The sequence below is a fragment of the Pogona vitticeps genome, chromosome 5, assembly GCF_051106095.1.
Source record: "Pogona vitticeps strain Pit_001003342236 chromosome 5, PviZW2.1, whole genome shotgun sequence".
Taxonomy (NCBI): domain Eukaryota; kingdom Metazoa; phylum Chordata; class Lepidosauria; order Squamata; family Agamidae; genus Pogona; species Pogona vitticeps.
Window position 1 is genome coordinate 162359266 of NC_135787.1, and position 11641 is coordinate 162370906.

Consider the following 11641-nt stretch of genomic DNA (forward strand, 5'->3'; position numbering starts at 1 on the left):
TCCTCACGATACCGCTCACAAGGAATAACCAGGACCAAAGCCTCTTGGCTCCGCCTCCCAGCTGCTAAGCACCGCTCCCTCATAGAAGCGCCGTAACAAGCAGGCGGGTTCGCCTTGTGGGGGCGGCGCATGCGTAGAATGAATGTTCCCTTTCCCCCCCCCTCTGCCCTCCCTCCCCCTTTTTCTGTCACCTTCTGTCAGTCGGTGGTCACCTCGGTAGCCGCCGCTGGAGCCGGGCCGGCTGGGCTTCCTCCGCCTCTTTCTTTCGCGACCGGCCGCGGCGAGGCGTTCCCTCACGACCCTCGGGGTCTTTTGGTCAGTCTGACATCTGCCTCTTCTTCGCCAATGCTATGGACTCGCCGCCGATGCTGCACCCGGTGAAGCTCTACGTTTACGACCTATCCAAGGGCATGGCTCGGCGCCTCAGTCCTATCATGCTCGGTAAGAAGAGCGTGGGGAGGGGGCGAAGAGGGAGACGAGACACCCCCCCCCCCAATCGCTGGCATGGGAGGAGTGAGAGAAGGGAACTGGTGCCCTTCTTATATTATGGAGGGAAGGGGCAGCCCAGACTCCCTCCCCCCCCACACACACAGGGTACCTCCGTTATTCCCCAAACTGAGTAAAGGGTAAACGTGTGAAAAGATGCGGGTTTTAATCTTTAACCTCTTCCTCCCACCCTCCGGTTCATGTTATGCGTTGATCCTTAACGCGCTCCCGCCCCCACGTTATGCAAGAGGTTCTTAGGGGCTTGATGGTGATCCAGGGTGGTAATCAAAAAATTGGCATTTTTTCCCTTGTCGGATGCGGATTCTTTTTCTCATCTGCCGTCACAAAGGGAGCAAAGCTAGGGCAGAAGCTGCGATATAATTCTCTCCCTGGACGCTTTTGAAATGGGCGAGTGTGGGTGTGATCACTGTGGGATTGGTTGAATTTTTTAAAAAAAATTTAAATCCCTCCGGTAATGTATTTTTCATTGTGTGCGAGAAAGTGGATGAATGACATTGCCAGTATTTAATGTAAATCCTGTATCTATGATCCACTGACGGAGAAATCAAACTTTCTCTTCTGTTTGTACATAAAGTGTCCAGACTTTCTGCTGCTGCTGCTAAAAAAAGTTCTCTATGACATATTGATGTTCCAAAGCCATTAGAAGTTGCAATTGTTTGGACCATTGCTAAGTCTTTTTTCAGCGTAGGAATATTTGGTTGCGGAGGTTAAAAACTTTTGCCGAAATCAACAGAGATGTAATGACCATGCCTTCATTTCATGTGGTGTGTTCTCTGGATCATAATGCTGTGTTTGAATAATTTAACTTGAGAGACACAAGTTTTCAGCAAGTTACAACCTGTAATATCTTACAGGGATAACAACTTTTAGGCTGAAATTCTTTACACATTTCAAGAGAAATTCCTCTTGAACTTGGTAAGACTTATGAACAAAGCATACAAAAGATTATACCGTCAGTGTAATATAGAATGGTTGCAACTTAATTTGAAATTCCTGTGTTAAAGTTACATTAGAGGAGATGCTTGTTCACCTAGTTTCTTACAGATGTCTGCCTCCACACAGATCCCTTAGTCATGACATGTCAAATTTAACAGGCCTAGTGTACTTCAGCTACTTAATCAGAGTCACTACTTCCTTATGTAATTTAACTGAGAGATTAATGTTGATGTAAATTAACAACCCTATGTTGTGAGCATGGAAAGCTACTTTATATTTATGTAATTTATCTGTATTTTTTTAAAAAAATCTCACCTATACAGTACTTACCCATAAAAGTGGGTGTCAGTGTAGTGTACAAATATCAAATAAATTGCCAGCATAATTTAAAACACCAAAACAACAATAAGGAAATGTTGACCTTTTCCCCATCTCATAAGATGTATCTATGAAAGCCCCACTGAACTGAAGGGAGGATGCTTGCTTGCATTCAAAAAACAATTTATATATTTTCTGTACATTAATTGTATAGACACACCTATCTGATTTACCTTAAGCTTAGTAGCCTTTTAAAGACATTTGTATTTGGCTTGCAACTGGACAGTAAAATTATCACAAATAGGAATGCTTTAAGACACAGACCTTTTGGGACTACATATATTGAACAATCCTAGCTGCCTCAGGTGGCGAATTGAGATAGTGATTCCCACAATATATGCAATATTAACTTACCCATTTTGGATTCATTTAATTCAAATTATGTATGTTTGTGCATGAAATAGAACTAAATTGTCCAATTTTGCTACATAAAAACCAATGTTTTTGTTTTAGTTGCATAGTCACTCAACCTGGGCCTTATTGAAACTGGTAGGACATGTTAGTCACGACACTGAGATCTAATAAGATCCAATTTCATTTCCACCTACTTAGCTTGGACAATCAAGTGGAAGCTCTTGGGTACTTTTGTTAAATACCAAAAAGTTGATAATTATTGTTAATTCATCAAAATACCTTATTCCTATTTCTTTCCTACTGCTGTTAATATGAGTTTGCACGTCATTCTATACCACAACAACAAACTTGTTTAGCTTGCCATTTAACAAAATACAAATACCTCCCACACTGAGCTCTGTTCCAGCTAAGGCTAAGCTAAGTATTGCATAACTATACAACTTGGTCCTGAAAGTTTTTTCCTTTCTCTAAAGAGATGTTTGTGTGAGAGAGGGGAATTTAAAAAAATTATATTAGTAATGTTTTAAAATATGCTGAAAGTTTTTGGATGAAACATACTGCATATTCAAAAAATGTAGATCTGTGTACATTTGTTTTTTTATTTTTATGCAGGCTATATATCTTCCCTGCAAAAAAGTGGAATATCTATGTATGTTCCCAGCTCTTATGTATTTTTCTCAAAAACAAAATATAATAGCTCAAAATATAGTATAAAGGCTGTAATTCTAAGTTTTGTGTACAGTGTGGTTGTAGAAATATTCTGTTTAAATTTACAAAAGATCCTATATACAGTACTTTGCTTACACATGTGCTTGCGCAAAAGTAGATTGCCCTGGATTCAGTGTGAGACTTGTTACAGAATTAAGAATGCAGGAGATGGTGCAATCACCATCATTTTACTAGGTTATAATTCTTTAAATCACACTGTCACTGCTACAATTAGCCTTATGTTATTAAATGTATTGCATTCAGTAATACAATGCATTTTTGTTAGCCTAACTGGTTCAAAATTAATAAAAATAAATGTTTTCCTTGACAGGGACTTATTTGACATGCCTTGACAAAAAAATTACCTTTACTGTGAACCATTCTAGCATAGCTTTACAGATTAGTTTGCAAAAAGTTTTAGGAGTCTGCCACCACTGTAAGCTTACAGCCATTCGTAAAAGGGGACAAAATGACCATCTCTTTATGAAATCAATCTGCCTGATCCTCTGGGGGTCCTACAGGCCAGTTACTGTCTGTGAGCCAAGTTGGGATTAGATTTTAAAAGGAAAGATTTAGGTCAGGAATGGGCAAAGTGTGGCCGTCAAATGTTGATGGGTTGCATCTCCCAGCATTCCTTACCATTGATTGCATTGGCTAGGACTGGTGGGAACTCAGTCTGAGAACATCTGGAGGAGTGCACTTCTCTCATTTACATTTTAGGGACTACAGGCCATCTACTGAGCTATTGGTAAAGTAACACCTACCTATAGAGTACATATGTTGATATACTGGAAATGTGTACCGTGTTCTCTTTAGGAAACCTGACACCATTTAGATTTGTTAGCGAGGGACATGGTGGCGCTGTGGGTTTAACCACAGAAGCCTCTGTGCTGCAGGGTCAGAAGACCAACAGTCGTAAAATCAAATCCATGCGATAGAGTGAGCTTCTGTTGCTTGTCCCAGCTCCTGCCAACCTAGCAGTTTGAAAGCATGTAAAAATGTGAGTAGATAACTAGGTACCACCTTGGTGGGAAGGTAATGGCATTCCGTGTCTAGTCACGCTGGCCATGTGACCACGGAAACTGTCTTCGGACAAACGCTGGCTCTACAACTTGGAAATGGGGATGAGCACCGTGCCCTAAAGTCAGACACGACTGGACTAAATGTCAAGGGTAACCTTTTGTGAAGGAGCGGATAGAGTGTGCCGTCCGTGGTGGACAAAATGGAGGAGAAGAGAAAAGAAGGGGAACATCAGGATATGACAGGGAGTAGAGAAGGAACAGAAGGGGATTTGACAGTTGGAGAAAGAGCGGGAAAGACGGGGGTCTATCTGACAGAAGCGGAGTGGGAGGAGCAAGAGATATCTGTGTGGGAGGAGGAAAAAAGTGAAGAGGGAGTGGGTTGGTTTAGTACAGTAGTAGAGGAATACGAACGCAAGAAAAGGGAGGAAAGACGGAAGGCATTTGAAAAGGTCGGTCAACAAGGGCTCTTGAGAGACTTCCCAAATCTAAAAGTAGGAGGACTCCTCCCTAATCCTGAACCAGAAGAAGAGAAGCCAAGACGTGTGGTGGCGCACGAATGGACAGTCATCGTGGCACCACGAGAGGCTGAGTTACGCCAGGAGTGGGAGCAGACAGCAGCACCTTTTCCTGAGGGACCGGACGAGAGGGGGTGGGTGAGGCACTCATGTTGTGGGATGATCTGTGCAATGAGGAGTGCCACACCCCCGCGATCGGAGGTCAAGGAGCGACATGGGGTGCTACACCGATAAGTCCGTGGGACTATAGTAAACGTTTTATTGACGTTGATAATGGCCTGTTGCCGAAGTTGGAACCAATGTTACCTTCAAGTGAAGTGCTGGTGGATGTGGGAGACAATAAAGTTGACAGTTCAAAAGTTGTAAAGACTAAGCCTTTGTTATTTCCCTCCGAAAATGAGGGGCCGCCTGAGAGAGGCAGTGGACCTCTTCAAACCTTTACCTTTAGATCTGTTAGCATAAACCACAAGGATTAAGATATGTCATTTCTAGCTCTGCCAGATGCCAACATCTGGAGCAGCAGGGAAATACGCTGTTGTTTGCTCTTTTAGAGGGGCACTGTTATGTCATCCTGTAAGAAATGAGAATACGTTATTATGGGAAGTAACCTGCTACAACTTGTAAATGTTTTTAATTTCCCCCCTATATATAGGTAAGCAGCTAGATGGCATCTGGTAAGTAACCAAATTTAAAATTACACATAGTATAAAACATTTCCACAATTGATTGATTTTATTTATTTATTAGATTTGTATCCTGCCCATCTAGAGTATGTCTACTCTTTTAAGCTCTATTCAAGTAATATTCTGTATGAATTAGTGTAGTGGAATGCTTTGAATGTTCTTTCCAATTTTTGTGTAATACTATTACAGTGAAAAGCATTTTAGAGAAGTAAAAAAACTTTAAGGTAGTTTTAATCATGTCATCTCCATTGTAGATTTAGGGCAACAGTGTTTGCTTAATCAACCCACAGTCTATTGATTGGTGGTTTCAAAAATGTATGATTTTTTTAAATGGAAGTACTTAGAAAAACTTTGCCTGGCAGAAATAATCCTAAAAGCAGCCTTTTCCCTCCTTTCTCATACAAGAGGAATTGCATCTTTTAAGATGATACTTACCGCAATGATTGCGTACATCATAATAGCAAACTGGCTGAAATCCAGCAATAAGTCACAACTAGAGAAGGTCCATTGACTTAATAGGGTTTTGGTGAGTTAACTCTTCCATAGGTTCCACTGATTCAATGGGTCTACTCTAGTTGTGACTTACTACTGGGCTTCAGCCACTGGTTTTTTTCTTTACTTTGAACAATTATTTTGTTCATATTCTTCAGTTTTAATTTCTAATCACCTGACTGGAAGGGCTGAACTGAAGAAGTACACAATGCAATGTTTTGTTATATGATTTTGTAATTGGCAATTTGTAAGTGGGACAAAAGATGCTGTCCAGAATTAAAGAAGGCTGAGAACCTACTCTTGTTTTCTGTAATCTTGCTATTATTTGATCTTGTTGTTTGATTTAGTTATACGCTTGGCTCTAGAGATACTGTGGATTTTTTAAACCAACAATTTGGTTTATTTTTTGTTGTAACTTGCTGCTTAATTATTTCCTGTCTCTTTCTCCATTTCTTTTAGGCACACATCCATAGTTGTCCATAGGGATGAGTTCTTCTATGGCAGTGGTGGGATCTCCAGTTGTCCTCCTGTAAGTTAAACAGATCCTAGTTTCATCCCTATTCTGTCTCATCATTTCCACAATATATTTCTGCTTTTTTATTTCTAGAGTCTATTTAGGAAAATAGCAAATACATAGACATACATTTAGTGCAGCATTGCCAGTTCCTAAACACTGAGAAATTTGTGCTCCAAAATTTTGACTGCTTTTTTCCTGGTACATTTGTTTCAAACTCCAAAAAACACTGTTCTGTAGCCATTGTGGACTCTGAGTAGACATACATAGCACATTCTTGGTGTATACTGCAATCTGAGATTTAAACAGCTTTTTCCTGTTGCTGATCAGCCTAAGACCCTGCACCTCCCCTCCCACAAACCTACAGTATTTTTCACTTCGGCAAGATGATGCTAGAAAAGAACCAAATAGTTGAAACCAAATCTATGTTTCCTTTTTCCTTCCCTTCCTCACTCCAAAATGGACATGTGTGAGATATCTTCTCAAACTTGACTAGCATATGTTTTTTACTATTAAATTGGCAAAAATGGTAGTTGCTTTGAGCAATTTTAAGGAGAAACATGGGGTAAAATATTTTAAATAAATAACATAAATAAATAAGTAATTGAATAGATGGGCAGGGATGAGAATTTCAGCACAATATATTCCATGTTAGAAGATGAGAAATAGTTCTTGATGTGTTATCACTTCCTGGATGTGAATTTTACAGGGTGGAACACTGCTTGGACCCCCAGACTCTATAGTAGACTTGGGAAGCACAGAAGTTTCAGAAGACCTCTTCCTAGAATACTTGTCTTCTTTGGGGGAGTCTATATTCCGGTAAGAATGCTCCCCATTCCTATTCTAAAATTCCTTGAAAGATGTAATAGTGAGGAATCTGCTTGACATGGGACTTTTCTTCCCCCTGTGCTATGGCATACTGTTACAGCAAAAATCTGCTCCAGAGGGTGTTCAGTCTGCTGAATCAGTTTTGTGCTCCCTTCTAATACAAAACACCTTTTGATTTGATTTGGAGTTATACAGACTCCATCACAGGGTTTACTCTGGAATTGCTTTGCAGAAATCAAACTTCATTACTTTATAGTGTTTATCTTGATCAGGAAGATTTGATGCAATATGAATAGGTTAATTTGCATCCCTTAGAGTTTTTCATTTCAGATGTTGTCAAATCTTGAATTATTTCATTTCAAATGTAAGCCACAGGGTGTTTCATCAAATGATTTGTCAGTGTACATGCCTTAGTTACTTTTAGTTTGACTGATGCTTCCATAATATACCTTCTAATAGAAAGAGTAATGTCTCTTAGAAAAGCTGATCTGTAGGAATGCATGGCCAAAAGCCTGTCATATAGTTTCACTAAATCCTACAGCTTCTCTTAGAATCAGCCATTCCCCTCTCTCCCTATGCAACCTGAAAAAAACTGATTCAGCAGACTGAACACCCTCTGGAGCAGATTTTTGCTGTAACAGTATGCCATAGCACAGGGGGAAGAAAAGTCCCAGTTCTGCTGACATTGAATACTAAGGTACACCATTGGATCTTGGTCTGTGCTAAGTGTGCGATGACAGCATACTTTTCTCTGCCAAAGGAGAACACTTTAAAACAAATTAGGATAAATCCTGGTGTGAGAGAGAAATACTTCAAGGGGAAAAAGCGATGGTACAGAAACAGGAATATATTTCATAAAATGCTAGGCCAGAGGAATACTTCAAGGGGAAAAAGCGATGGTACAGAAACAGGAATATATTTCATAAAATGCTAGGCCAGTAGTTCGATGGAACTGTATGGTGAGATTTGGTTTAAAAATACTATGAAGTTCTATGGTTTCCTCCCAAAGTAGGTATGTACTATTTTGGGGCTGCTGTCTTTAACAAAGCTGCTACAACCCAGTACCTACTGAATAAACATGTGTTAAGTCCGTTGAAATAAATAGGCTTAAGAATGAATAGCTGTGTAGAAGCTAAACCTACACCACTGCTACTTGTACAGACACTGCATTCCATATCTGGAATGTTGAAACAGAAAGATAAAGTACAGAAGATGTAGGGAACCTTCTTTGGTCATGCTATGCTGATCCTTGTCACTGCTTTTAATTTCTGTTAATAGTGGTGCCCTACCCATGTCTTTTCCATTCTAATCTGATGGAGGGTTTTATTTGTACTGACTGTTACTCTGTGTGGTGAACTAGTTAACATCTTTGTTCCTGGCCATGCAGTCTTAAATTTGGTAACACACCTTTGCTTCTACATCAATAGAGTATTCAATAGTCAAACACTGAACTGCTTCAAAAGGTTTTATCCTCCTCAATAATGAGAATAGCAGAAAGAGCAGAGCCACACTGTGGTGTCTCTGTTGCCACCTTCCAATGCCATTCTTTGGAAGGGAAAAGACTGAAACAGGGACACAGTTGTACTCCTGTAGGCTTGCCTTATGATTTAGAAAGCTGTATCTTTCCCTCCATCTTCCAGAGATTGGCAGGGCTTGGGTGACAAGAATGGGAACAGCAAGCATGGTTTTTTCTCCTTATCCCCATCGTGTGCAGACCTGAATGGGATGAGTGTTACAATGGCAGTTGTCCTCCATATGTCCTTTAAGCTGCCCAGAATGAAAAGTGGTTGTTCTCTTACTTGAGATCTATAGTTATTCCCCATTCATTCATTGATTAATTCTCTGTTTCACCTCTTTTTGGGGGGCAACAGTGGAGATTCTTATAATCTTTTTGACCATAACTGCAATACATTCAGCAATGAAGTGGCCCAGTTCTTGACAGGAAGAAAAATCCCTTCCTACATCACTGACCTTCCATCTGAAGTTCTTGCAACGTAAGTAGAGCCGTTTGTTTCTCTCCTATATAGCATATAACACACCATGGGCCATTATTGCTGTGCCTGCCCAATTTAACTAAGGTGGCTATTCAGGAATTCTGAGGAAAAGGCACTGATTTCAGTAGCTTAGAATAATAACATATACTCCTGACTAGCCTACAGGCAAAGGACACTAAGATCAAGACTAAAATAGCTGCTTTTATTTTGAAGAGGAAGCAAATGCAAGCCCCTCTTCCCAAATCCATATCAGAAACTTTACCTGTCCTACTGAAAATCCTATTCAAATTTTGTTCGCCTCAGGAATAATGCTAGTAAGCAGATAGTACCTTGAGGTGCTAACATGAGCCAGGAAAAATAATTTTTCACAAGAGACCAACACAAAGCTTCAGTTTGGATCATATTGCAAGTATTGCAGATGTTTCAGGAGCTGTTTCCCAAGACAGCCTATAGAAGTCAGAAGCTGGCAGTGTACAGTTCTTTGTCAGCAGTAGCTCAGGCAGAGGGATGTAGCATTTGACATCCACTGCGGGTGACACTGGAGATAAGGGTATGACTTACTGGGCTGCCCAATCTTGACTAGAGCAGTGGCATAGGCTGCAAGTGGGATGCATGGCAGGGTTCATGAAGAATGGTAGCTGCTGGGTTCCATGGCCTCCCATTGGCTGGCTTTTGCAATCTGAAATTATGCCTCAGGGCAGGAGGACCAGAATGATGGACTTTTCAGTCTAATCCGCTTCAAAATGGGAGCTCAGAGACTCCCCAGCCAGCTCACAGCTTTCCCTCCCTCTCTCTCTATTTATGATTAGTTATGGTGGCAAGACATTAAGGCTTTGGGGGTTGGTGTGACAAGTGTATAGCAGTTGGAATGGGTTATCATGTTCCTTTTATTGCATTCTGGTGCAATCATGTTGGTGGTTGGGGCATTGGGATGGATCCAGGCAGGAACCTGTCACCTCTGGGTATGGAGGGATCACCTTAAGAGGAGCTGGGGAGTGATTGTTGCTAGCCTAGCTTATGGGCCAAAGGCCTAGCTCTGTACCAAGGTAGCAAGGAGGAATGGGGTGGTATACACCTGTGTGGTCTCCAAAGGATTATTTTTCTTGGTGGTGACCCTCAGTAAACTGCTGATGAGTGGTGGTAGCATCAGGAGTTATTCAGGTCTCTTGATGCACTGGATCCATTCTCAATGCTGGGCCAGGTAAACTGCTGCTGTAACCAACAAAGTTGTGTCCTTTCCTCGAAGAGTGGGCTGGAAATAGTTATTGTTATTGTATGTGTTTTACGTGGCCTGGGCCTGCACAGCTGTAGGCCAAAAACTTTTTGCTGCAGGTAACTATCAAAAGAGCAATCCGTCTCTGGTGTGTGCTCTGGCATTCACATCATGGCAAGGAGTCCAAAGGCACATCTCTTGCATAGTGTTCTACAGCTGTTTGGGATGCCACTATGCACTGAGCAAATGCAGGCCAAATCAAAGATACCTATTGTTACAGTGCTATGGAGCCAAGACCTATAGAGAAATGTCCAGCAAAAGAACAGGTGGCTTGCTTCCATGTTGCAGTACTTTCAGTTCTTATATTCAGAGAGAGGGAGGCCTGTGCTGGCCTCCTTTATTCTCCACCTGCTTTGCAGATGGCCAAGGTGCTGGCATGGGCTCTGCTCACCACATAGGTTGCTTGAGCAGATTGAATGTTCTGAAGGAGCACATCCAGGGACTTTACTGCCCCCTACCCAAGTTACTGTGTGTGCATACCCTTAGGAATTGTGCTTAATTCTTCTGTAGAATCAGCAGTGTTCTAAATTTTAATTGTTTTCACTTTGTGTACAGATTGCTTGGAAAACATAAATTCACTTTCTTTCATCTTTGCTTCTTCAGACCCTTTGGACAAGCTCTGAGGCCTCTACTCGACTCCATCCAGATCCAGCCACCAGGAGGAAATAATTTCAGCAGACACAATGGACAGAGTTAGCAGGCCTGGTGAAGAATGCCTCTGTTCACTCGGGCATTTCCTTTTTCAACTCAAGTTTACCAGATTCTTATCCTTTAATTTCATGCCAGCATCCACAACAAGATGGCATTTCAGACTTCCTAGGGAAAGTATTTACTGGATTGCACGCTACCAGAAGAGGGGGGAAATACCTTGTTATAAATTCAGATAATGTATTTACTTACTAAATTTGTTTTGTATTAGTTCATTTCAGATATTTTAAAATAACCCTTTGCTGAAAAAATGGAAATTGGAAAGCCTTTTACACAAGTTAGAGTAATACAGAGGGCATTGTGGATACTCATTTTAGCCACTTCTTTCTGAATTTGCTTCTCTCTGTTATCCCCTTTACAGTGTATTTCTGGCAAATCTCATCCCAAAGGCATGAGTCTTGCAACACTGAAGTTCTAAATACTAACTCAATATTAAACTTGAATATTATTTTTAGGAGGAAAAAACTACATGTTTTTACTGTAAAATAATGTTGAGACTTAAATAGCATTCAGTTTGTCTGGGGCAATAATCTTTATGAAAAGCTATGAAATTGATGTCTAATTCTAGATAAGGAACAGAAAAAGGACCACCAGCTGTCTTGCAATATCTAAACCAGTCCAGAGACAAGAGTATGGACTCTCCAGGGTTGGATGGAATAACCTCTACAAATTATTTATGGCCATTAAGTGAGGAACACTTTAAAATGACTTAGAATAGAGCTCTCACCC

At 40.8% G+C, this 11641-nt stretch overlaps 1 protein-coding gene across 1 annotated transcript; it reads left to right on the forward strand.

The window, feature by feature from the left end:
- The first annotated feature begins 163 nt into the window (after positions 1–163).
- On the forward strand, positions 164–11641 carry DESI1 (desumoylating isopeptidase 1). The gene is made up of 6 exons (XM_020787881.3): positions 164–441; positions 5073–5094; positions 6055–6124; positions 6819–6928; positions 8809–8931; positions 10808–11641. Exons 1-6 carry the CDS (start codon positions 351–353, stop codon positions 10899–10901), a joined length of 510 nt encoding a protein of 169 aa, XP_020643540.3. The 5' UTR covers positions 164–350; the 3' UTR covers positions 10902–11641.

Bases quoted from the DNA above. Each gene is read 5' to 3' on its own strand.
- DESI1 (XM_020787881.3), top strand. From the start codon at position 351: ATGGACTCGCCGCCGATGCTGCACCCGGTGAAGCTCTACGTTTACGAC. The intron at 442-5,072 runs GTAAGAAGAGCG...CCCTATATATAG, and splicing joins CCTCAGTCCTATCATGCTCG to GTAAGCAGCTAGATGGCATC. The intron at 6,125-6,818 runs GTAAGTTAAACA...TGAATTTTACAG, and splicing joins GGATCTCCAGTTGTCCTCCT to GGTGGAACACTGCTTGGACC.